Source organism: Charadrius vociferus, unplaced genomic scaffold, assembly GCF_000708025.1.
Source record: "Charadrius vociferus isolate BGI_N301 unplaced genomic scaffold, ASM70802v2 scaffold125, whole genome shotgun sequence".
In the NCBI taxonomy this organism is placed as follows: Eukaryota; Metazoa; Chordata; class Aves; order Charadriiformes; family Charadriidae; genus Charadrius; species Charadrius vociferus.
In genome coordinates, this window is record NW_009649036.1 from 4917852 (window position 1) to 4944713 (window position 26862).

Sequence of the window (26862 nt, forward strand, 5' to 3'; positions counted from 1 at the left end):
AGTGGGAAAAAAAAGGTCTGTCGCAGAAGTATCAGGTACTGTCTTCTGTAGAATTTTGATTTTTGTGGTGCCAGGTCCATCATTTATCAATGATGTGATTTTTTTGAATGCTTTTCTTCTGATCTGCATAGTCATTAGGTAATGAACTTAGTGCCATAGTGGTAGCCGTGCGTGGTCAGTGCATCCTATGATGGCTGTAAAGTAAGAAAGATTGCAAGTTCAGCTTTTTTGTTCGTTTGTTTTTTCTTTCGAGGGGGTTAAGGAAAAGAAAAAAAAATGGTTGGGGTGTGTGGCAAAAATAAACATCTCTCCTCCCTGCCAGAGCTGTACTAACACTGGGTATTTCTCCATCTCGGAAAGAAGGTTACCTCTGGGAAAGGTAGCTGTGTTTTACCCGTTGCCCTGTGCCACCAGCTGCTCCATCACCTCACTCGTGGCTTTGTAACACTGACCATCTCTTTTCCTTCCCTTTCTTCCCCTCCTACTTCTCCAGGACACAGATGGGATCAACCTGTACTACTGGTCCCTGTTTGATGGACATGCTGGGTCGGGGGCAGCTGTGGTCGCTTCCAAACTGCTGCAGCATCATATCCTGGAGCAGCTGCAGGAGATCGTGGACATCCTGAGGAACACGGCCGTCCTCCCACCCACCTGCCTGGGAGAGGAGCCTGACAACCCAGCCACCAACAGCAGGACGCTGACACGGGCAGCCTCCCTGCGTGGTGGTGTGGGGGCCCCAGGCTCTCCCAGCACCCCTCCAACACGCTTCTTCACCGAGAAGAAGATCCCACATGAGTGCCTAGTTATTGGGGCCATAGAAAGTGCATTCAAGGAAATGGTACGTATATCTCAGGGCTCTGAAATCCTTGTTGCATACATTAATGAGCCACATGGCCTAGAGAGAACGAACATTTAGGGATTTTTTTTCACTTTTTTTTCCTTCCCCTACTTAAACACCATCTGAGCATGGACAGAATTATTGAAGAGCCTCAACGATTCAGGAACTGCATCTTAACTCCCAGGCAGCACCATGGCCATGTTTGCATATTATTTGACCCTTAGAAGCTTGGTGCTCTTTTTCTTCCCCTACCACCCACCCCCACCCCCAGCCCTTTTTTTAGATAAGAATTAGTATTGTCTCACAGTAGCAGATTTCAGCATTGGCTGTTATCGTAAGGCTGTATATGTGGGTGTGCACTTCACAAAGCCTCATTGCCCTACCAGAGCAGCACCAAAGGCTCTTGGCATTCCTTGTACCACACACCCTTGTTCATATTGCTCACAGTTACATAAACGGGTCATTGCCTACAAAAGAGCTGGGGAAGGACTTTTTACTAGGGCAGGTAGTGACAAGACGAGGGGGAATGGCTATAAACTGGAAGAGGGCAGGTTTAGATTAAACATTAGGAAGAAGTTTTTCTCTTTGAGGGTGGTAAGGCACTGGAACAGGTTGCCCAGAGAGGTTGTTGAGGCCCCATCCCTGGAGGTGTTCAAGGCCAGGCTGGACATGGCCCTGGGCAACCTGGTCTAGTGGGAGGTGTCCCTGCCTATGGCAGAGGGGTTGGAACTCGATGATCTTCAAGATCCTTTCCAACCTAAACCATTCTATGATAAAAGGTCACATCAGGGACATGGATGAGGGGTGGCATCGTTGATCCAGTGACCTGTAGTTCACGTTAGTGTTGGAGTGGCTCATAAAAAAACACAGTAGTGACTGTCGAGAGCGTATGTGCAGCTGTTTTCTGAGGCAGATTGTGTGTGAGTGTGGTGTGAAGCATGTTCCCATCACCCACTTGACTTGTGTGCAGCATGAGCAACTGAGAGGTAATCATGACCCTATGGAAACAGAATATCCATCAATTTCCCTATGGAAGGCTGTGTTTTCTCTTTTGTAATTGATGTAGCTGCTCCGCACCTTCCCCCTTCACTTCTCCACATTATTAAAAATAATTCTTGTCATGCAGAGCAGAGGCTTGGCCTGCCAGTGAATACGTGCAGATCAGGTCTTGGGAGATCTGATCTTGCTCTTTTTTGTCTTTTTTTTAATGTTGTTTTATTTTTAGAAAAGCCTCTTATTTGAGCAGAAGATTTTTGAATGAATGAATGTTTCCCAGAGGTTTTTTGTTGTTTGAAAAGAAGTATTTGATCATTGTTTTTCCTGATACATGTGAATTTTGTTTAGTACATGCATCTAATTAGAGACTACAGTTGTTGGTATTGACAAAGTGGTGCTTCACTTTGAATTATCTTGCTGGATTTTCCTTTATCCCCAAGGAACTGCAGGCAAACAGACCTACCAACTGGATTTAGACTTTTAGGTAGGTAGGTCCAGGAGCGGGATCCACAGCCGTGGCTTAGGCATCATTCAGCATAGGGCATGCGAGCAGTTTTCTGCACTGTGGCTAGTGGGTTCACTTTCTGTTAGCTGAAAAGAATGGGAGGATGCATGAAAAGCTGTCAGTTTAGCATGCGCTTTTCAGAAAGGGAGGAGTAGCTTGCTCTCTTCTTTGTTGAGAAAGAAGGGAAAAGATGACACTGCCCATCTGCTGCACCCTAGTGGGCTCGGAGCATGTTTAAGAGAGGGATACTGATTTTGTGCTTCAGTTGAGGCAATTTTCAGGCCAGAAGAGTGCCAGGCTCTGACTGCGTGTCACGCCTCTCTCTCTCTCCTGTTGAAATTGGCTGCAAGTGCAGGAGAGATGAGGAATGGAGTTTCATGGGACTGGAAAGTGAAGGTAAGAGAGCTAAAGAAGGGCCACTTCAAGTCCTCTACCTTCCTTATGAGAATAGCGTGTGCATTACCCATATTGCTGCCTTCCTTCAGCACATCTGCGTGAGCAGGGATGTTATTGCTCTGCTTTATTTTGAGTGCACGCCTCTGGGCAGGTGTTCACACAGGAGACCATCTCACCTCATGTCCAGGCACCTTACTGCATGGGAGGGCTTTTATGGATAGAATATGACAAATGCAGAAACCCTGGATAACTCACTACAGATAGGATGTCTGAGTATTCCATGTATAGGTCATAGTAGTCTGTCCTCCCTTTTTCTAAAGTGAAGTCCGAGAATATTTTATTTTCCTCCCTGTGTCTTTGTTCACATGCTACAGGTCAGATACCTTAACTCCCACTTTTGCTCTTTATCAGAGGGCTGAAGTTCATTGTCTGTCTTTGCTATATAAGACTCTCTGTCTGGTACAATGCAATGTAATTTCAGTATTAAGTTTTACATTAAAAGGAATTCTTATAAAAACAGATTAAGAAAAGCAATAAATAATTGTATCTACTTTAAGCTCTTGGGGGAGTCTTGTGCTTGTGATTGGTTTAGGCAAAAGTATTTTCTTTTGTCCGTGTGAGGGAGTGGTTCATAAGATCAACACTCCTGAGTCTCATCTGTGCTTGCAATGGTTGATCTTCCTCTGACCTCTGTCTAACTTCCTGCTAGCTTATACTCCTAGTAGTCTGTGGGTGAAGATTTTGGGCCTCTTCCACAGGACATTGTTTATTCAGTCCTTTTTTGTACTAGGACATCATGGATGTTGTTGAGTTAGGTCATTGCAGTTGAGATGTGCGTAACGTATGAGGGTTTGTGCCAGCAGAGTGTATCGTTTTACGTGGCACTTGGTGAAAGCTCATGTTTCCTGGACGTGTAGGCAGACTTCTTGGTGTTGTTCCCTGAAACACCCATCGCCGCAAAGGAGCCCTTTGAACCTGGTGAAAATGCTGAGTAGATACAGATACCTTTTTTTTAAAAAAAAAAAAAACAAAAACCAAAAAACAGTCTAACCTCACTACTTTATCTAATGGTGGTTTTGTTCCCATTTCCTGCGAGCATTTTGCATACCATTACTTTTTTCCCCAACTGCCTTTTGAATTCTAGTTAAGCTCTCCCTGGTTTTGCCTCAAGTCTCAAATAAAATGTAATTCATCCCTTTCAAAAGGCTTTTAAAAACTATTTTTCCTTTATTGGGTGTGATTTCTTTTGGACAGTGCTTGTCTGACAGCTACAGCCAGTAAAACACTGTAGAAAGATGACACAGACCAAGTCATTGCCTAACTTAGAAATTTACCAATTAAGCTCTCCCCTTTTTGAAGTACTTCACATGGTGTTCTCTGAATGTGTTGGAGCTGGGGTTAGCAAGTTTGTGTTGTGTTTTCAAATAATTGACTGTCCTGTTTAAAAAATAAAAAATGCTCAATGTCAGGAATTGTGAGTTATCACAATTATTCCAGCTAAATGGAAATAAATAAGCTCAAGTTCTGAAGGTATCATAAGTCAAATCCTCTAATTTTCAGCTCTTAAATTTTAAGATGTGCATTTATAGATTTGGTTCTAGGAGCCAGGATGGATGTTTCTAAGTGCTCTTCTGTCCAGTATAGAAGCATCAAACTATAATCCCTTCCCTGTATTTAACCTTGTATACATGTGTGTGATGTAGTATGTATTTTAAAGAAAGATAAGGGGAGAGAGCACGTATTCCACACTGAACTTGTTTAATTTTGGATGGGAAAAAATGGCACAGAGCTAGTCTGTATGATTTATTGGTAGGTGTAAATTTGTATACATTGTATCATGATTTCCTTCTTTATTGAGGGTGGAGGTTTTTTTGACCCAGATGAAATCTAGCCAGATGCTTTTGCAAGATTGGTGCCATTTTAATTTGAACTATCTTTTGACAGTAAAATATGTTGTATGGTATTCCTTTTGAAAAGCTTCCTCTGATTAAATAGCCAGTAGAAATACAGAGGGTTGAAACAGTGGTACAGGCATTTTGATGCCTTTTTCACAGAATGGCAGGGGTTGGAAGGGACCTTTGGAGATCGTGGAGTCCAACCCCCCCTGCCCAAGCAGGTTCACCCAGAGCGGGCTGGACAGGAATGGCCTCCAGGAGGGTTTTAAATATATTCCAGAGGTACCTCCATTTTGACAGAGGTAGAGCAGATTAAGGAGTTAATTTTGACTTTACGTCTTCTGAAACATGATTCTTACTTTTTTTTTTTTTTTTTTTTTAAAGCAGACACCTGATGTCCTGTGTGTAGGGAGTAAAGCTTCGTTCTCTCACAGCAAGATTTCCTGGAGGAAAAGCCCCCACTTAGATGCAGATTTAAAAAAATAGCCATTTTAGCGGTTGTTGCAGTATAATAACTTGTTGCAATGACGATGCTGCAATTTGATGAATGTACCCACTTCTGTTTTCAAGGTCCTAAAGGTCTAAAACTTGGCATGATGTTCCTTTTTTCGGTTGTTAATTAGCGTGATTAATTGCGGGTTTGGCTCTGGGAAAGCCGGGTCTGAGCCTCAGCGAGGCAGGCGCTGAGGAGACCTTAGCGGCCAGGACGGCGGGGGAGGTCTGTCCCAGGGCTGATGCGATGTCCTTGGGCTGCTTCTGTGATCGGTGGAGAGAGCAACCCCTGCTCTGGAAGCGTACCCCACAGCACTTCATGATGTCCTCTGCAGGCTTTGCTCCATCCTCCCTGTGGCTCCCCCACCCGGGGATGAGGCAACCCTTGTGGGCACCCTGCTCCTACCTGCCGCTACATAGAATCATAGAAAGGATCATAGAAACGTTTGGGTTGGAAGGGACCTTAAAGATCGTCTAATTCCAACCCCCCTACCATGGGCAGGGACACCTCCCTCTAGACCAGGTTGTTCAAAGCCCTATCCAGCCTGGCCTTGAACACCTCCAGGGATGGGGCATCCACAACTTCCCTGGGCAACCTGTTCCAGTGCCTCACTACTGACAGTAAAGAATTCCTTCCTAATATCTAAACTAAATCTACTCTCTTTCCGTTTAAAACCGTTACCCCTCGTCCTATCACTATACTTCCTGATAAAGAGTTGCTCCCCATCTTTCTTGTAGGCCCCTTTTAAGTACTGGAAAGCTGCTATCAGGTCTCCCTGGAGCCTTCTCTTCTCCAGGCTGAACAACCCCCACTCTCTCAGCCTATCTGCATAGGAAAGGTGCTCCAGCCCTCTCATCATCTTCGTCGCCCTCCTCTGGACCTGCTCCAACAGGTCCATGTCCTTCTTATGTTGGGGACCCCAGAGCTGGACACAGTACGGCAGGTGGGGTCTCACCGGAGTGGAGTAGAGCAGCAGAATCACCTCCCTTGACCTGCTGGCCATGCTGCTTTTGATGCAGCCCAGGATACGGTTGGCTTTCTGGGCTGTGAGCGCACATTGCTGGTTCATGTTGAGCTTCTCATCAACCAACACCCCCAAGTCCTTCTCCTTGGGGCTGTAATGCATCCTAAAAAGAGGAGCAGAGCACAGAATAAATTAGCGGCTTCCTTGGCATGAAATCTAGAAATCCTTTAATCCTTTTTTTTTTTTTTTTTTTTTTTTTTTTTTTTTTTTTTTCTGTCAGGGTCTCAGTGAGTGGCACACACTGCCTTTTGGGCTGAAAGGTGCATCATTTGATTCTGCCCAGCCTTGCTCAGCTCTTCCCCTGCACACAGGTTGCTATGCGGAAATGAGGAAAAATTGAAAAGAAAAAAAAAAAGTTTGCTCTCAAATCCATGTGGAAAATGAGGAAAGCTTTATATACGCTCAGACTTTGTCTAGAATGAGCTCCTTTGTACCCGTAAAGACTTCAGAGGTGTTTTGGGGTTTCTGCCCTTGTTTGTGCTGCAGTACTTTCCCAGCAGCACTGTTATAAAGTATTTCATTAAAAGCCAATATCACTACATCAAAATAACTTAGTGGCAGTGGTGGGCTTTATTTTATTTTGGTTTATTTTTTCCCCTCAAATCTTGTTGAGCTGTAGGAAAGCCTTCCCCTCATCTCCTCCCCCCAGATAAGGAAATGTCAAACAAAGTATGTAATATCAAATTAAACATGGCACTGAATATACTCTGGCAAGTCATGATAGTAAATTCAAGTTCTGAACAACTAGACAGAAGAGCTCATGAACAGGAAGGATTCGAAAAAATCCCGTACACAGATCCAGTTTAAGTCAAGGAAACTCTGAAAATGAGGCCCTAAGGATTTTCTGTCTTCTCTTCTATAATAGATGCTTCTGAAATCTGCTTATTGAAAGAAATAAATTTTAATTTAGGCATTCCAGCACTTGCAAAGTGTATGTATGGTGGAGCTGAAACCAGGTGAGAAATTGTACGTTGTTTGAAGGTCTCAGAGGATACTCTGAACTGTAGAGATGAAGGTCTTTTAAAATTCCTGGCAGTGTCTGGAAAATCCACTGTAGTATCTGTAAGTTTAAATTATTTTGATGGTTAGAAACGTCTGCTTCCTTTGAACTGTTCTTTTCAGCTTAATTTAAAAATATATAGAAACCATGGGGAGGAAAATCAGCTTCTCTATGGCAAGATTAGATAAAGTGGCATTTATAACAGGCCCATGTCTGTGACCAAAGGTTCTGCGAGATTTGATTTTTAGCTTGGAGGTGTTTTCCTCCTGGTCCTCACCCCTCAAAAAAAAAAAAAAAAAAAAAAAAGAGAGAGAGAAAAGAAAAAGGCAAACCACAAGTCAATGAGAAGAGAGGCGAAGAGCCATCAGTGAAAGGCGAGTGTCTCCGGCAGCAGAGTTTTCCCCCAGTCCCCCACCCCTAAAAAAAAAAAAAAAAAAAAAAAAAAAAAGAGAGAGAGAAAAAAGAAAAAGGCAAACCACAAGTCAATGAGAAGAGAGGCGAAGAGCCATCAGTGAAAGGCGAGTGTCTCCGGCAGCAGAGTGCAGTTCCCATGTGCAGCAGGGGATGGCCTGGTCGGGCAGCGCTGATGTTTCTTGCTGCTGCTGCCGCCACACCACCCGCCTCAGTACTGTACTCATGGCACAAATGGGATCGGGCCCTATGTACACCGGCCAGCGAGGAGTCGTGTTATTTGTGACAGGTACCTCTGCCCAGCCTGCTCGGGACAGTGGCCGGGCGCTGCTGAGCATCCCCATCGCTGCCCCAGGTCACCTCCCTCCTGAAATTTGTAGCCAACGAAGTGTGCTCCCTGGCCTCCTCCAACTCTGCAGATTTTCAATCAAATTGCAGCTGTCATGGTTTGCATTTGTTGTGGTGCTTTTCCTCAGATAAATTTGGCTCTAAAATAAAGCTCTAAATCCCATACCCCAAGGCGCGGACAATTTGAGCTGTTTCTTGCTCAGTGCAAATATGAAAATGGCTGAAGTATAGCTCTGTGTGTATGTACACACACGGAGGCAAACAAATATATTCATAATATAAACCACATACAAGTAGGCAGGGTTTAGCTGAAAAGATCTGCCAATACTTGCAATAGCAATGTTAAATGATGCTCCCTGTTTGAATCCAGTATTACAAGGAAAGACCAGTTTGAAATTGGATTTCATGCTGGACTCAGGAGAGCAGGGTAATTTGTAACATGCTGTGTTATTACCCCAAACTAAACTAAGAGGCAGCAGAATGAATTCATTGTCGTATAGTTCAATTTTTGTTTAAAACATATGAACTACTGGAAAACGGGTCATTTACTTGTTTTTTATGTTCTCTAGGCTTTCCTGGGACCATATACATTTGTGTATGTGTGTGTGTATATATATTTCTGTTTTTTCATTCCTGGGCTTGATTGATTGTTGGTGACAGATGTGACTTGTGTTCTCCATTTCTAGTAAGCAGAAGGGCTTTTTTAGATGTAATATTTCTTACAGTCAGGATCAGTTGGAAGCCAAACACAGGAAGAACTATTTGAGTAGGTATGTACCTCCTTAAATTTGGGCCTGTGCACATGCATAAAAGTTAAGTCTTTTCAGGACCTAAAAGCAGTGAGATGAGACACAGAGTTGAATACCGTGGTTCATCCTGGAAAGTCTGTGAATACCTAGTATTTTTCAATAAATACTGTTCTACTGACCTTCTTCCCCCAACCCCTTAATAAGTTTGGCATCCACCCTCTCCCTGTGTTTCTGAGGGGTGGCCTTGTGGCATGAATGGGTCGTGCTGCTGTTTGTAAAGGCATAGGTTCCGCAATCCTAGGGTCCCTTTTGGAGAGCAGGTAGTTAGTCATGTCATAGCTAGGTCTCATTAATTACTTGCTGTCTATGTAAAGCACCGTCCAATTATACCACAAGGTACCTGTTGTTAAGCTACATTTATCTTTGCCTTCATTGTGGTTTTTGCGTAGCAAATTCCCTGGCATCCCTCAGAGTTGCCATTTGTTCCTTGGTGCTTGATGCTTCACAATCTCCTGTCCCGTTTTTTTTCCCAGACATCTTTGTATCTTAAGTAATACATACTCCTTCACTTCCCATTCTTCTGACCATGCGGCCATAGCTGCAACAGTAAAGAAAGCCAGTGGGACATGCAATCTAAGAAAGACTCTATTCTGGTTTTTAGGGGAAACTTCATTTTCTAAAACATTGATTATGATGCTGTCTTTTTAAATCTTGTTCTCTTTTCCCATAGGATTTGCAAATAGAACGAGAGAGGACCGTGTATAATATTTCTGGTGGCTGCACAGCCCTTGTGGTGGTGTATTTATTGGGGAAGCTTTACGTGGCAAACGCTGGTGACAGCAGGTGAGTAAGTGAGGTGTCTCCCCAACTATTCCTTCATCCCAAACTTCCCTGATCTGGTGTTACCACGTTCCCTAATTACAAACAGTATCACAACAGGATTCTGTTTCTTTAACAGCTCTCATGGAAAGTGATGCAAATGGCAGTGATAGGCTTGCAGTATCTAGCTGAGTGGTGGATGTAATCAGGGAGGTTGATGACACTTCTGTCCCTGTAGCAGTTTTTGAATGACTTGGTGGTTGCAGAGAACTGGAAAGATGCTAAAGAGCTATTGAAACAGAAGAGATGTTGGGTGCATCGTAGAATTGTGCATTGAACACTGACAAGGTGACTGCATCTGGAAGAGCTGGTAGGGCTGGACTGGTTCAGTAGGAAGTCCTATGGCTCCTGTCCTAAGCCTTAGTCTTGGAAGGCCACCTGGCTGTCAGAATTTGATATAATTGAAAGTAATCATCTGTAAGCAAATAACTGCTAGTCCTGCAACAGGGAGGAGGGGAGGGAGAGGGGCCATCACAGATTAGGTTTTTTACGGTGTCCTGTTCTAGGTTGTGTACTTGTGCATTTCTCGGAACTGAATGCTGTTGTTCAGGAGATGTTGCTTTGTTATATTTAGGAGTTGGATGCTTGAAGACTTGTGACGAGAGGCTTTTTCTTTGTCTTCTGATTTAGCAAAAGCTAGGAGGAAACTGGAAATCTCTCACTTTCATTCTTTTCCGCTGTCTTGCTCTCTGCCCATAACACCATCAGAGAGAGATAATGAGGCTGTTCTTGCAGGACTTTAAGCCTTCACGTGTTTCTTTTGGCAGCGCCCTGCATAAACAGGCCAGGGAGAATAGTTCCCCACATGATACAGACTGCTGTTGTGTTCTTTTAGTTAACAGCTGAGAAATTAAAGTCTGCAAAGGTACTGAACCACATTGTCTTTAGGTGAACTGCTACAGTTATGCATTTGGGTTTGAGGTTTGTGCGCACACAGTTCATGTTTGTACTGTATGTGCACAATGTATCTACAGAGGCAGCAGTCAGCGGCAAAATGTTTTGTAGTTTAAACCTAACGTTTTTATTGCCTCTTGCTGCTTTAAACTTTGTAGGAAGTCAGATAAATCCTTTGTGCATTAAGTTCCTATTCTTTTCATGTTGTTGATTGTTCTTAATATGCTGAATTTGCTGTTTAAATTGCAAATTGCTCACCCAATTCCTCTTGACAAGTGACATATATTAATCTTTTTCACATCAAAAGAGCCCTCACAGAGGGTAGCTGCAAACATGCTCGAATAGACCACCTATCTAGTCATCAGAACCACTAACTGAACTAAATTTTAGCTCTTTTGCCATTAAATTAGAAATAATCATGTTTTCCTGTGCTGTTGTACTTGAAGTACAGTTGAGTCTCTTCCATTGGGCTGGCTAAATTGCTTTATTGTCTCTTAAAAGTGTGCTGTGTAAAATTGGCCATGCAGGACCTGCTTCTGTGTAGTTGAGATCTTTGTTCTTAAATGACTGGCTGCTTCCAGTTCCCCCAGGGTTACTCCTCTGGTTCCCGGGAGCAGCCTTAGCTCCATTGCAGCCTCTCACACCCAATGGGAAGAAAGTTGTTGTCCACGATCTTGAATTAGCCCAAGCGACCACTGTAGTTAAAGCCACAAAGTCTTCAAGAGGCTTTGAATGTTCATCAGGCCTGCAAAAACATCTGTTCAGACAAACAGGAAGAGCAGGAATTAGAAGCAAAGTCATCAGCAAGGCTGAGTCTTGTTTGAACCAGGACTCAAATTTTTCTGTTCATTCCTCGTATCTGGTAGGTAACGGGGTTGCTCCAGATCTGAAATAGTTTGGTTTGGCACTTTCCAAACAGACTGCATGGAAACCTTCCTCATGCTGAGGAGAATTTTCTAGATTCCCCAAAATCTTTCACTTTCAAATAGTCTCACTTCTAGATTTTTGTAGCTCAAGAAATTAAAAGCTTTAAAGTGTAGAAGATCAGTTGATCTGGGCTTCTGTCCCATCAAATTCCTAGTTCCCATGCTTCAGAAGGGGAGAAAAACTGCTATTGCGAAATATCTAAGTTGCTCCTCATCACTAAAAGGTCATTTTAGGACTAGAAATGCAGTTCTGAGGTTGTCCGCCTACTGCCAGGGTGCACAGTGCATTCCTGTATTTTTAAGAGCCCAGTCACGTAGCCAAGAAGTTTTATTCGTGTTAGTTGGAAAAATATGTGCCTTTTTGCTGTCTCATGCCTTGCGTGGTCAACTTTACTGTTTGTACAGACACAAGTGAGGGCAGTGAGAAATAAAATAAGGAAACTACTTAAAAAATGTTTGTCTGCTCTTGACAAGGAGGGTGGGGTTTGTTTTTTCACCCGAACAGGGAACTTGTGCTTGTTGCTGTTGGAACTAGATGCCGAAACCGTCAGTTCTTTGGTCGAACTTTAGTTTCTTTGAATTTACCTACTCACTTGTGCCTCTTCTCTGTCGTCATTCTCCTTCTCCCCTCTCCACTCCCTCACTGGAAAAAGCCTACAAATAAATCAAGCTACATTTCCCACAGACGAGAGTCTGTGAGAGGAGGTTTCATGCTGCAGGGGTGGGAAAAAAACATTTTGGGTTCACGCAAACCTCATTTGTGCTGCCTCTGCCCAGAAGAAGGTTAGGTCCAGGGAACTTAAGAACAGCAGAAGCTTTTAAAGGTGGGTTTTGAACAGCTTCTGCGGTCACAAGACCAAGGTACGTGCAACAAACTGTTACTATCACAATGAGACTAAGGAAACACCAAGTGTGAGACTTGAATAATAATGTGCTATGCGGTGCCAGCTATACCTCAGACTTATGTCGGTGGTATTCAGTTTAACCACCAAAGCCTCTCAAATCTAATCATTTCATGCCACGTACCCTGGCAGTGTTGTATAGCAGCTGTCCTTTTGTAGTTGATGTGTAATTACATCATGAAAAGACTTTAATTACCATATTACTAAATTACCAGCCAGCAATCCTTTTAGGTTCGGCCCTAGCTCACTTCTGTATGGACTATTAGGCTTTTCCAAGCTGAACACTTTTGGTTGGTGTAAAAAGGAGGAAAAATTGTGCTAATTGTGGGTTTTGTTATGAACTATTATTGAGCTTGATGTTATGGCATCACTAATGTCAATGATATAATTAAACTTCTGCTAACGATGCAATCACAGTTCGGTAATAATTATACGTTAACTGCACATGATACCCGAACCCTACAAAAATGAGGTGATATATTCAGAGCCTGATAAAAACAACTTGGAGGGAGCCACTTTCATTCTGTAATGGCTTGTCTGATCATTCTTGAACTCTGCCATAAATATACCTACTTGTACAGTCAAAATTCATGTCTTAATATTGGCCAGAGCTTTTTCTAATGTTTCTCTCTCTGTCTTTCTTCCTTTCAGTGGTTAGGATTGTCCATGCAAGGTTATCTAATTAGGGACTGATAGTGCTATAGTCAGCTGTCCAATATATAGTGCTTTTCTGGTAAGCATTGATGCGCTGTGCTTTGCTTACCAGTTTGACGTATACACTATGGTAACTACGCCAGGCCCTCTGAATAGCTGCTTTTTTTTTTAAATAAGGAATAGTAAATCTTCTGTTCTCATTCTTTTAAACAGTATTGTTCAATTTTGTATTGCTAAAGTGACTTTTACTTCCCAACTGCCATAACATGCCTTGTTAATCTCAGTTCTTTCTAGGTTTATGCTCTTTATTAGGATGTTGTTTTATAGCTAGTGATGAAGCAGCAGTAAAACAGGGACTTAATGTTTTTACTGATTACTGCCCAATTATTGTATAGCCTTATGCAACATAACATTTGCCCAGTATCACTACAGTGACTGTAATCCAACACGATCATATTAACTGTCTTTGGCACGAGCGTTCTGAATTTCATGTTGTCTGGCTAAGAAGCTGCTCGGAGACTGCGGGCACTGCCATTTTGTGCTGTGCTTGGAGCCATGTAGGGTAGCTGTGCTTTTATTATACCAGAAGCAGAACACCACAAGTTGATTTGACTTTTCCATAGGCCCTGAAACACTTGCTAAATCTGCAAACGGGTTCTTGGGCTTTTTTGATTTATTGGCAGAAGATGGGATCAAAGCAGAGAGCCTGATGTTTCAGAGGCTTCACAGATTTGCAGGGTCACTGGATTTTTTTGCTTTGCTTCATCAGCTTTTTTCATCATCTTTTTGCTTCCTTGCTTTTGCTCCCCTGTGCTTATGTTTTCAGGGCATATTCACCCTCTGCTTGAACATATATCCTCACGTACAGAATAGATTTTTCTCCTCCTTTTTGCAAGCGTAGAATTCATGCTAAGGCATTTGGTATTGTTGAATGATAGGAGCTCATTCAGTGAAGCGCTTTGGTCTGAGTGCAGATTAAGCAACTTCATTGGTGCTTCAGGTGCCCAGATGTGGGAGAGTGTGTTTGTAACACTGACTTCTCCCAGTGTAATAAAATAGTGAATTGAAAATTGAATTCTACTTTGTTTACTGATGCAATTCTCTCCGAATTTGCTGCTTGTGTTGAACCTCACTACATTTATACGTCCTCCTCTTCTGTGTCATGGTGATTGTCAACTGCTTCCCTCATGCATAGTTCTCATTGTAGGAAGTCAAATTTGGGGGATTAAACTGTTCTCATGAAGTAAATGAGAGAGGCGTGGAAACAGCCACGTATCTGCTGACTGGCACTGTAGCTAAAATAGAATTTCTGAGAAGTCAGAATTGATGATTCTGACCCATTTTTGTGGTTCCATGGTATCTGACCTCTTCCTCAAGGCAATCCAGCAGGGTGACTTTTGCCAGAAGCTCTAACACTGTGTAAAGATGGAAATCAAAAAGTGTTCTGGTATATTACTATTGTAGAGCTAGTTTCCTTTAGTCTTTGATTTACAGTATTTTACTTTAATTTTCTGATTTTCTTAACTACCCATCTTCTAATCTAAATGCTGTATATTTTCCCTGTTTTCCTCTGCCTAAGTCCTCTGTCTCCTTACATCTGTGTCTGCATAAACAACAATAACGGTGCTTCGTACTTAGTGGTCTCTAGAGGAAAGACTAACTCGGTTACTGAGCCTCTCCAGTCTGCAGCGTTTGGAAAAGCATTCTTATTCCTATCTCCTCCTAAAGATAGGACAAAAAGAGCTGCAAATCTCTGAACCACACGCAGGGCTTCTCTTCATCCTCTGAAGTTCTGATTCCTCCAAATCCTCAAAAGATGCCTCCCAAGAGGCGAGAGCAACACTTACGGACTGCATTTTGGGCAAGCTATGTGTACCTTTTTAGATTATTGTTAATTCTTTGACAGAATCACTTGAAGATAATAAATGCTTAATCATTTCAGGGCAACAGATAACCAAAGCCTGGTCTGCTCAGGAGCCTGTGTAGTGAGGAGAGACTGAATTCAAGACAAAGTGAGTCTCTCCTACATACATTCTCCTTCACTGACTGCAGTTCGGTAGGTGGAGAAGACTGATGCTGCCTAGACAAAAATGTTGGAAAAGAGCATGGCATTTTAGTCACACTCAGGAGATACAGCCAAGTCCCATCTCTCTGCTTCCCCTGCTTCTCCTCCTTGGAAGCCTGACTTACAGACTTGCAGAAAGCACTTCTGCTCCCCATCTCCTGCCTGGCCTCCTTCCAGGGAGAAGCAAGAGCAGAGGGATCCATAGGAACAGCAGTAACCTCAGATATTGCAGGATTTTGTGCGGGGTAAAGATTTTGGAGGCACTTCAGGAAACACTTTAACTGAGGTGTGGAGAAAAAGTGTTGGATTAGAAATAAGTCATTGCACTCAAAGTTCAGTGGTGAGGGAGAGCATTTTCTAGTGATCCAGTGGATGACAAGTTCCAGGGTACTGGTATGTCGTATCCAGCACTGACTTGGCAGAAATTATTTATTTGGCAGTAAATGTTCATAGGCTTTTGAAGACAAAACAAATGTCCTGCCTCTTCTCCAAACTCTTGTTTTTCCTGGGAAACCATATGCCTTAGCAATGTCTATGGCAATCTAGCAGCTGTTGAAGCCATTGTAAACATTTTTCGATAAGTGGTACATTCCGTCTTTGGTCTTAATCACACAGACATCATCTACCCATGAAGTCCTTATTTTTCAGATTATGAGGAAGGAGAGGAATTTTGGCTATTCACAGGTCATTGGTATTAGAATTCATCACTCCTAGAAACTATTAACTTTAATTCTTATAGGTTTTCAGCCTTTTGGAGGGGGGGGCGGGGGGGAGAGAAACAAAAACCAACAAAACCCAAACTGGTCAAGCCAGAAAAAAAAAGTTGCCACTGCAACTAAAAATTCCCCTGCTGCATATTTTATTGCTGAATATAAGCACTGATCAAGGAAAAACTGTAATTGCATGTCTTTGCATGTATGTTGCATATGTAGCTTGTAGAGCTCGTAGTGTCTGAGGCAAGATCAGCAAAAGGTGCTGAGATGTAATTTTAATCACTCCTTTACCAGTACTTTACTGATGCATAAAGAGCCTGTGACATCTAATAGAGACAGCTCATGGTATAAACGAATACACCAGGATCCAAATCTCCCAGTGCAGTGCATTAAGCTCAAAACCATCTTTTTAATCCGTGCCTTTGTAACTGACCACAGAGAGACCCTCAGGTTCTCCATTCCAGTGTTACAGGCCCAGGGCCAAGGCACGCCGGGCAGGCTTGGGTGCCTTGGACCTGTAGCTCCCACCTGTACTAAGGGAGGAGCACCCCAGGCCTGCTCGGTGAATGTCCCAAGTCTGCTGAGGTCCTTACCGTGTTGGAAAGCTTTTCTCATCCCCTGAATTTAGTGAGCTTGCCAGGCAGCCCAGGCCATTCAGTCCTCAGCAGCAGCTGAGCTGTGCTCCCGGGGCTTTTAGCGAGGGCTTCCCTAGTCACTTCTGCATGGGTGAATGAAGCAGAGTTTGGGTAAAAATTCACTGATGCGGTGTGAGCAGAGAGTGTGACTTTCAGTCTGCTTTTACTTCTAGGTCCAGCTTGTTGCAATATCCTAGAGCTGCTGCTGAATTAAGCAGAAAAGCTGAGATCAAAGTAGATGTGATGCTTTAAGTGCTAAAAGTCATTCTGACTTTCTCAGTGGTAAGACTGTGAAGAGCAGGGGGGGAAGAAAACCTGTGCTTCTTCCATCTTACGTGGTCAGCCATATCCCAGCCATATTACTGGCAAAATAAACACTGACTTGCACAGCGATGCCTTCATCCACTAAGCCCAGGTTTAGTTGCCATAGTAACTCGTCCTGGAGATGAATGTGATATCCTGGACAGCAGTGAAAAAGACTTTGATTCCGTAGATACCAGTCCTGAGGCTCAGAGCTGGCCACAGAGATGCGACTGCACTTCTTTGTTCATTTCCCTGGCACGGCCTGAGTAATTTGTGGCATGTTGTTCAGCCACGATACAGAAACGCGGTGGTGTATCATCAGTGCAACCCTGGACTTAGCTGTGTCCAAATGAAGAATACACTGAAATCATCATGGGCAAAATTAATCCTGTGAGGGCCGCAAATCTCCAACCTAAGGCTGCTGGAACCAATGGCAGGCAGATTTTGTGTGCCAGCAGTGTCGCTATAAACTCTCTGTAAACTGGCTTGTAATAGCTTCCTAGCTGCCAGCTGAAGTCCTCTCTGAAAGATTGGTGGGTTCAGATGTAAACCAAAAGGAAAGTACACACAATTAATTACAGAGCATTTTAGTTTAGTTCGTTGGCTTTTGGTTTAATGCTATGGGAACCAGAGTAAACAATGCTAGAATTATATGGGTAAACATATAAAGCCACCACTGGTTCAATAGCAAAAGATACTTTACTGATTAAACAAACAAAAAAATAGCATACAGTGCTGTCCCATTAGTGATGGGGTGGGAGTACAAGAAAAATGTATAATTCGCCCAAAAATGAAACACTGTTAATAAAGCCAACTGGTAATAATAACTCTATACTTAGATTGCATCAAACAACCAATACACTTGAGGACCTAAACTAGAGCAGGGGATTCATGGGAGTGTCCCATGGGAATGGAGCTGCAGCCCGGCAGCAAGGAGAACTAGAAGCATGCAGCTGCTGGGGTCAAAAATGACCAGGCAATGTGTCTTCTTCAAGCTGTCCTCTCTATAGACAACCTGCACGCTCAGTATTATATTTAATTTACAACTATAGAGTGAGTAGTGATGCAGAAACAATGGAAGTAATTTAGTTACAGTGTTGGTGATGGCCAAGTGCTTCTCACCGTTGGATGCAATATATAGGGCAGAAGGAGGCCTCCAGGAGTAAAAAAATCCCTTTAACTGGTGCTTACTAAGTTGTTAGTTGAATACATGGGATGGAATGTGAGATCCATTCTAAAAAGTCAGATTTTATTCTTTTCAGTGGCAGTAAGGAAGATGCTGACTGGCTCAGGTGCTAGTGTAGATGTGAAATACGCCCTTCCGTGGAAATCTATTAATATTATGATGCTTTGAGAAGCAGCTTCTACTTGCCCATTCGTGATCTTTTATTGTAAATAATACAATTAATTTAGTAAAAACAGACGACCAGAATAGTGGCTTTAGAGTATATCAACAGCCTCATTTTGCCCAGAGGCCTTCTCCACAGGAATCACTAAATAAGCATCAGAAACGTACATATGAATGAGTCGGGTAACTGGTAACAAGGTAAAGCTCCACGTGTGTGCACAGGAACAGCTCATGTGCTTGTAGGTGTCTCTGAAAGATGACTTTCAGGGCTTCTTGCAGGGACTGGATTTCATAATTTCTTTCCCTGGTTCTTTTCAAAGGCAGGAAGAGGTTCTCCTGTTGCCACAGAAGTGTAGCAAGCTTGGCTGCGTGCTGGTGTGAGGACATGAAAAAAGGCCCTTGAATGAAATACCTGGGAACGCTCTGGAGCAGGGCTGTACTTGGCGGTGGTGCTGCTGAGATGTTAACCCTCAGAGCAGCCAGGGGGGCTGGCAGCCTGCAAAAGGCCTTCAGCAGAAGTTTGGGAGGGTTCTTCATGTGGGACGTGCCAAAGCACACTGCTGTAGGAAATTGCTTTACCCAGTCTTTGTGCAATACTTCACCAAGGTGAGTTCTCGCACCTTTTACTGGCTTGAGGGAGCTGAAGTTCACCCAGGTGATGAATAAATGAACGTGTCCGAGCAGCCTGCTTAAACCACAGCACGCACGATGAGGCTGCCTTGTCACAGGAAGAGCCATAAGCAGGGAGAGCCCGTTCCCTCTCAACGTTGGCTTTTGTTCGGCTGAAAGAAAAATGATCCAGCGTTTCTCTTCTGTCACAGTATTTCTGTGGACAGCCTGATGTTTGCGCTGAAAAATGTGAAGAAACCAGGGTGGCAGGACTGTTGAGTGGCAGTAGATGGAAAATGACGACAGAGGCAATTTTCATTGGCTCTACAACCCCCTCCCCGGTTTGTTGCTTGTTTTCTTCTTGGTGGCGATGCCGAGTAGGAGTTGGGGCATTCTTGAAACATCTCTCGGGTATTATGGGTGGGAGGCAGCCAGAGTTTTTTTCCATTGGTGTTGCTGAGGGTTGCTGCTTTCACCTCTGAGTTTTATGGTGATGGATATGTCATCACTGGGACCCGTTTTAATGCCAGCTAAACGTTATATAATGGTTTGTTTCAGTATCCCCAGCCTGCCTTAATTCATAAAACTGAGGAAATAATTTAAAGGCTTTGCACTATAGTTCCATGATCGTTGCCAGTGCAGTGAGGTGTTTGTTCACCTGGTTTCTAAAGAAACATTGAGGAGTGAGTCTGCGTGGGACTAAGGGAGAGTAATTCAGTTCATAGTAAGTGAGACCAAGGTGCCAGGGCTGAACGTGTTAAAAGTCATCAGTAATTGTAATGGCTGTAAGTTCCAGTACTTCATTTAGAGGGGAGAAGTACTTCATTTAGAGGGGAGAAAAACATTTTTTGAATCTTTTTATAATCACTTTTGCTTTCACTTCTTAGCAATTAAGAAGAGGTAAATAAACAAAACTGGTTTGAAGCTCACCAGACATTAGCATTGCTCTTTTCTGACTTCTTTTAATACATGCATTTAGTTACCATAGTAAACAAGTACCCATCTAGACTGATTCCATAGTTCTAGGATTTACTTTTTTTTTTTTCCTCAGCTATTTTGTGACACACCTAATTAAAATCTACTGCTTGGTTCCCCTTTGAATGTAATAAAACCCTGCCTTATTCTTTCTGTCAGTTTAATCCCTCTTTCTTTTCCATTGACACATTTCTAATACCTCTTCAGACAGGCCAGACACTTCTGCTTCATCTGTACCGAATCCACAATGCTTAACACCTTTTGACAAAATGGATACATCCTCCCTGTGGCTTGGAATTGATATATGCTGTCAAAAAGCGTTTTCCGAACAGTCTCTCTTTGTCACCTTTACCAGATTTTTATCCTCTGTTGTAGAAATGTGCAGTTTAATGTTGTGTTTCAAATCATTTTTGGCTGAAAAAGTGTGTAATGGAATCAGGGTGTCCCCTGAATACTCCTAACAGTAGGAGATGCCTCTTTGTTTTGAACACCAGAATCCCAATAGACCCATGACAGCAGTGAAATTACACTTTTGACCTTGTTCACTAAAGTGTTTCTTTCTCTGTATGATTAAATGAGAGTAACCAACAATAGCTTCCTCTAAAATGTATGAGTTTCCCTCTGTTTGTTTCTCATAAGAAACTCAGAAAGGATGCTGTGCAATTCTCAGCTGATTGTGTTCTCCACAAAAGAAAAAAAAAAAAAACAAAACAAACCCTGCTTGATTCAAGGAGAGGTGGCTGTTTTATCCACATTAAAAATGCAAAAGCAATTGATATATTGATATTTTCCTTAAGCCAATGTTGTTGCTACATCCTAAGTGTGAGAGCAGCAGTACAACACAGTGGCAGATGTTACCCTTTTGTTGCTTCATTCACCACATTTTTTGAAAGGGGATATATACTAAAGCACCAAATACAGTTTTAAAGTACTGAATTCGAATATAGAAAATAACCATATACTTAAGGTTTTTTGTGAATTTAGTTGATCACCGTGGACCACACAGTTATGTCAATCCAAAAGATAAATATAGTATTTTCTGTGGATTTACATGCAGCCTTTTAAGCTCCTGGTGTTTCTTTTCATTTGTGTGTGACTGAGTGGACATAGCCCGCTGCAGAATTTGCTGTGACTGCCAGTCCCGCCTTACGCACCGAGGCGCTGGCACATCTCTTGCTCCACGTTTAGTTGTTCAGGGCATGGCTTCTGTGGATCAGACAATACACAATTAAGTGGCCAGAAGAGATATACAAAATCCAATTTTTGTTTCTTCCACTTTAGGCTACTTCAGCTGTGTTTTGGGAACTTTTTTCCCAATATATTCATGTTTTCTGTGAATATTTACCAGCAGTTCGTGTGGGTGGGGAGTTAGGTACCTAGGTTCAAAAGAAGGGAGAGGACTCAGGGAAATCTCTAGTTTGGTTTTGGAAGGGATCCAAATAAGTGACTTAATGGCCTCCGTGGCCTCAAGACTTAGGAACAGCTTCTCCTGTTTGTTTGCTCACTGTGGATGATGCTGCATGGAGAGGAAATCGGAGCTGTAGAGTGTGGAGAGCAATGCACCGAGGGGGCTGCTGATCTGTGACTCCCGATTTCCCATCCTGCCCCAAAACCCTTTGTTTTTTAATTACTACTTCATTGGTGATATAAATTAATGATTGGTGTGGGTCTGAAGCAACCTTGTCATTAGAGAATATTTGGTTAGTGTTGACCTACTTGTTCCCTGCAAACGTGAATCATCCCTCTGCCTTTGGCAGGCTCGCCCTGTGGCTCTGCTATAATGTGTTTCACCAGTGTGGCTGAAATTAAAATGTCACTATTAAACATGGCAGAATCAGATGCTGTCTGGGCACAGCATCTCTTCGTGTTCTTCCTGCTTTTCTGTGTAGCTATTCCTGACAGTTTAATAAGACAGCTGTGTTCTGGTATAAAATAATACATTCATATTTCCACAATGCACAGAGAGCTAAATGCTTTCAGAGCACTATTTCATTGAGAACATGCATCTTTCATGCCTGGCAGATGCAGTAATGCTCACGTAGCGCCATGTTGCTGCTTAGTCCATTAGGAAGCGTAAAGTCAAAATTAATTGTCCTGCAGGACCGTATAGAGTGGGTCTGTAAAAGCAGTTGCTGGGCTGGTTGCGGCTGCCGCGTCCGCCAGGCTCCCTCCCCGTGAGCAGTTATTGACTTAGGGCTATTGAATTCAGGGCTCTGGAGGTTGCTTGGTGGGAAAAGCCTTCCGTCGGTGCTTGGCAGCTCTGTCACTGCGAGGTCACGGAAAGGGCACTTCAGTCTCCAAACCCAATTAGGGCCTGATTCGGCACCTCTTCAATCACAGGGGAAAAATCCTGCTGAGCAGGGTAGCTCCTGGGCCAGGCTTTCGCACCCAGCCTCTCCAGTGAGACGGCTAACGAATGTGTCCTTTTTTGTCACTTGGGCAGTCAGAAATGCCCTTTGCTGTCATGAAACAACTAAGCAGCTGGTGCGGAAAGGTAAAGAGACCGGTAAGAGGATAATGAGCCCACCAGAGTTGAATTCAGACCAGTGACCTGTATATGTACGTCTGCGTTCCTCCCGTTACTCATATCCAGAGCCATCTAATTCCTCGGATCAAATCATTTGACTCTTATGAGCAGCTGTAACTTTCAAGTTGAATAAAGTCCAACTGCTGAAAACATTAATGAAAAACATAAAACTGAGGCTCTGTTTTATCAGGTATCAACAGCATTACTTTAATTCCCCCCCCCAAAGGGGGGGGGGGGGGGGGGGGGGGGCCAGGTGGCTGCAATTTCTAGTCAAAATAAGTTGAGCCATGAAAGGTTGACCCACTCACTTCTGAATTGCTTTTTATATGATGTGAGTCCCTCAGGGCCCAATTCTACCCATAGAAGTGAGAATGATAGCTATCAACGTATATAGGAAGTATGTCAGTGTGCACAAAAGAAAAGATGAACCCCAGACTGGTCTGAGTGGTCTTTAAAATATGGATTTCCTGTGAAATGGTGATTAAAGGGGAAGAAAGGGATAATTAAAAAATCAGCCTAACTTGCTAGCAGTTATATCGATGTGTGTTTTTTATACTAGCTCTTTCAGACAAGCACAGGATCAGTAGATCCCTTATGACTCTCTCAAACTAGTGTGTAAAATTTGATTAGTGTCTGATCAGCTCCTTTGATCAGTCTGGTCTAGACTGTTGCCAGAGTACTACTTACTCTGTATGAAACCGCAGTCCCCTTATATGGAGGCCTGCTCAAGTGAGTCAAATTACATATGAAAAGGTTATAAAAGCTGTCCACTGTCTTTGAGTAAATGAGTCTGGTTGAAAGCTGAATACCTTAGGAATTGCAGAAATAAAAGCAAAGGTGTTGTTGCAGAAAAGAGGTGGTAGAGTCCTTAATTCTTTGTTAAATGACTGTCTCAGAACTCCATAAGAAAAATTTTCAGCAAACCTTTATCATTTTTAATTGGGCCAGCATTTTTGTAAGCCTGTAATGTATTCAGATCCCATAAAGGGGAAAATATTCCATCAAAAATTCTACACAAATTTCTCTTAAGAAATTAATGAGTTACAACCACCACGTCTGTCTCATTTCAAGCACACAACATTGTTTTTAATTGTAGCAGTGAAGGGCCAGTGGGAGCCTTCAGCATGTAGGCTGCACTCTTGCCACGTCTAACTTTTACATAGGATTATTTGGAAGGGAGTGCTGGAAGTGCAGGAGCAGTAAATTTGTTATCTGTCAAAGCAGAGCTGTTTCCCCCTCATCACTGCAGCCTTTTCCCACCTCTCCCATTGTAGCACCATCCTGTACCTGTCTTGTTTTTGCCATGTGAATCTCAGAAATGTGAACAGTTCCTTTCCTCTTTGGTAATGCTCCTTCCTTTTGCATGCTAGCAATAGTAGATGATCGTTTGGGGACAATTTTAGTCCAAGATCGTATCCAGAAGGCTTGGAAAGTTATCCAGTGCCACTAATTTTACAAAGCTGGTTTGTACCCAGGCTGGTTTTCTCAAGATGCCCATGTTTTGAATTTAGAGGTTAAGTTTTCAGTCTTTGTGTGCCTACTGTAATTGTTGGTTGCATTGCGGTGCCCTCAGAATACCTGGCATAGAAGCAATGCCAACAAGTTGATCAAATTACCAAGAGAAGTAAGCTAGCACGTAAATAACACAACAGGATGAAAAGATCACAGAAAGGAGACCATTTAAAACATATACAAACTGGAAGCCAAGTGACAGTTGCTTGTTTTATCAACGCAAAATTCTGTGCAAATTCAAGAGGAGAGCTGGTACAGTGCTACTATCCAAACACTGAATTAATCTATTGATGGTTGAGAAACAGCTTCAAAACAGGCATTAAACTCTTTGGGACGATACATAGGTCATCCAGCTCTTCGAAAGTGCCAAGTGTTGCTATATTTACAAAGCTGTATAAATAATGGAAAGATAAAAGAACACAATTCTGTGAGTGAGTACATGACCACAGAATGCAGTAGGAGTAACAGGTAAATTCTTCCCTCTTGTGACTGTGTTTCAACCAGTGGCATTATACCAGGGAAGCATCGGACCGTATTTTATATGCAGCATAGCAGATTGTTAAGGGGCAACAAGCAGGTGTTTGAGAGAATTTCCTCCCTGCCGTTGCAGAAGCCTACGTGAAATCTGCTGGCTGATCTATAGTCATTCCATTACCTGTCATCTTTCGGCAGATAACTAGTTAAATTTGTGTTAAACAGGATTTGCTTTGCCATTTCCATTTGCTGTTGGAGTAGAAATGTTCTGACATGACATATGACCAATCAATAATTGGAAAGTGCTTGCATGAGTCATTTGAAGCCAGTAGTTTAGACAGTGTCAGCCACAACTGGGATTAAAACCTGCAAAGAGTTGTTCTACAATCAGTGATTCTGCAGCATCTCCTCTGGGTGTCTGCATTTCACTAAATAAGGATACCCAGTAGACATCAACTGAAATAACTCTTGCCTTTGTTCCTTGGATGTTTTTGTGAGCTCTGAAGTGAACTTGGCATATACAAATACACTTTCTTATCCAGCCTAAAGGATGCAGGGCAGGAATTATTATCCTGTTCTGCTGACAACTTCAGTAGAAGAGAAATGGCTTTATTTTACTGTAACTGAAGAGAGTAAGAGTGTGACTGTACCCTGTGGTTTTCTGGGTATTTTTTACTTTTTTTTTCCCCCGTACTGATGATATTTTATTACTATTACAGGGCTATAATAATCCGAAACGGCGAAGTCATTCCAATGTCTTCAGAATTCACTCCAGAGACTGAACGCCAGCGACTTCAGTATCTGGTAAGAGACCTGAGGACCAAATTAGGTGCTGCTGATGACAAGCATTCCCTGGAAATATCTAAGGTTCAGACACATGCTGCTGATTTACTATGGCTCAGTGAAGAATCACGTGTCTGCTGAACACCACTGACTGACCGCATATGTCTTTTAGACATCAGCAAATGGGGAGAAAAGCTCGGTGGTGCCAATCCCAATGAAAGGAGTCTTACCCCTTCTGTGAAGGCCATCGATTAGCATGGCTGTGCTTGTGTACCTTGTTCAGCTGCAGGCCTTCAGCAGCTCACTGGTGTTGGATTATGAGAGCTTAGACATAGAGCTAACAAGCCACAGAGGTATTTCAATCCATCCCAGTGTTGAAGGTGTGACAGTATAAAATACCACAGACTGCTCTTTTTGTGCATGTGAACAATATTGCAGGGTTTTATTCATTTGCTGCAATAGTATGCCAATAGGGTCTCAATCAAGGAAAAAAGATATCCAACTTAAAGGTGATTTCAGCGAGCATTAGTAGCTGCAGGATAGGACAGATGAAGAAAGACTAGTGTTATTTAGTGTAGAAGTGCCCATAAAGCTGGGACAGGGTGACTAGCTGAGGAGATGTGGGTGCTTTATACACCAATTTGTATTGGCTGATAAGCTGCCTAAGAAACATAAGTCACAATGCATGGTGTTATTTTTTTCGTGCAAACAATCCTGTTATTTCTTAAGTTTTTCATCAATGGTGAGAGCGGTTGGTTTGAAGTTGGTTGGCTGTTGGTCAAAACATCATTCCTTAACGTGGCCGAGAGATTCCTTTTGTGCTTCTTCTGGTCTCTGACGTTTTCTTCTTAGAAATTCAAGTTTAAGCCAAAGCAGGCTCATCACTGTCAGCTTTGCCTGACGCGAGGTGGACAGGCCAAGGCTAGTGGCACTCCCTGTTCTTAAGGTATCTTATCTTCAGCCTGGCCCAAGCACTGTGGTTTGAAACTAGGCAAAACACTGGTGGTTGAAGGCAGGGGTGGAAGGGTTTAAAGAAAAGTCATAAATGTTTTGGCAGTTGTCACATTTGATTTTTAGTCAGGTTCACTGTCTTGAAACTGAAAATTTCAGAGGAAATACTACTTTGAGAGTATTCATATTCAGAGAACCAAATGGAAGAGAGGCCTAATAAATATTTACAGTTGAGTTACGTTTAAAATAATTTGTTTGCCTTTAAAATAAAGGATATCTTTAATATCGGGGGAGTCTGCTGCTTCTGTAGGAAATATGAGATAAAGCATTGCCTACAAGGGATTTTTTTCTCTTTTGATGTCCTTTCTGGCTTATATTTGAAAACAGCAGCTGATCTGAAAAGCTGTTTCTGCTGTTTCCTTTGGAAAATTCCTTTACCTTTGTTTATTTTATTTCTATAAGTAACAAATATGCCAGGGTTATGGGTATCATGTTCAAAGAAAATACATGCAAGACAGCAAGAGCGTGAAACAAAATTAGAGATAATTTCAAACATAACATTCTGTAAGTAACATTCTTACTCGAGTGTTAAGAAATGTGGGGCCCCATTTATTTTTTTTTTTAAAAGCTTGGCATAAACATTACACTCCAAAGATTGCATTTGTCTTGCTGATTAGATCCCAAATAATTCTCCTTATTCACCTTGGCTCTCCCCAGGTTCTGCTATCAGTCTGTTGCACCATCAACATCTCTCTTCTGCTTTTCTTATCTGAAAGTTATTTACTTTGGGTTTATTTTCTTATTTGCAGTTAAAGCCGAGCTTCTTTGTTTCAAACATATTGCACGGCTCTTCCTGCACAATAGGAAGAAAATCACTTAATCATTTTAGTATTAATATTTTACTGGGTAAATGCAGAGATACTGCTCACCGCAGGGCTTGTCTGCGTGGGGAAGTTACTGCAGAGGCAAAGGGAGGGTGTGGATTTACAGCGCGCAGACTGCTCCCTGGGCAGTAGATACTGTTAGCACAGTCAGGGCGAACGAGCTTTCCTCTGCC

The 26862-nt window shown here is 42.6% G+C and overlaps 1 protein-coding gene across 1 annotated transcript in view; it reads left to right on the forward strand.

The window, feature by feature from the left end:
- The window catches only part of PPM1H (protein phosphatase, Mg2+/Mn2+ dependent, 1H), a 93161-nt gene that overhangs the window by 31642 nt on the left and 34657 nt on the right, over window positions 1-26862 (forward strand). The window contains exons 3-5 of the mRNA XM_009887845.1: window positions 494-838; window positions 9386-9498; window positions 24791-24875. Coding sequence (XP_009886147.1) covers window positions 494-838; window positions 9386-9498; window positions 24791-24875 — 543 coding nt within the window. The remainder of the gene's footprint in view (window positions 1-493; window positions 839-9385; window positions 9499-24790; window positions 24876-26862) is intronic.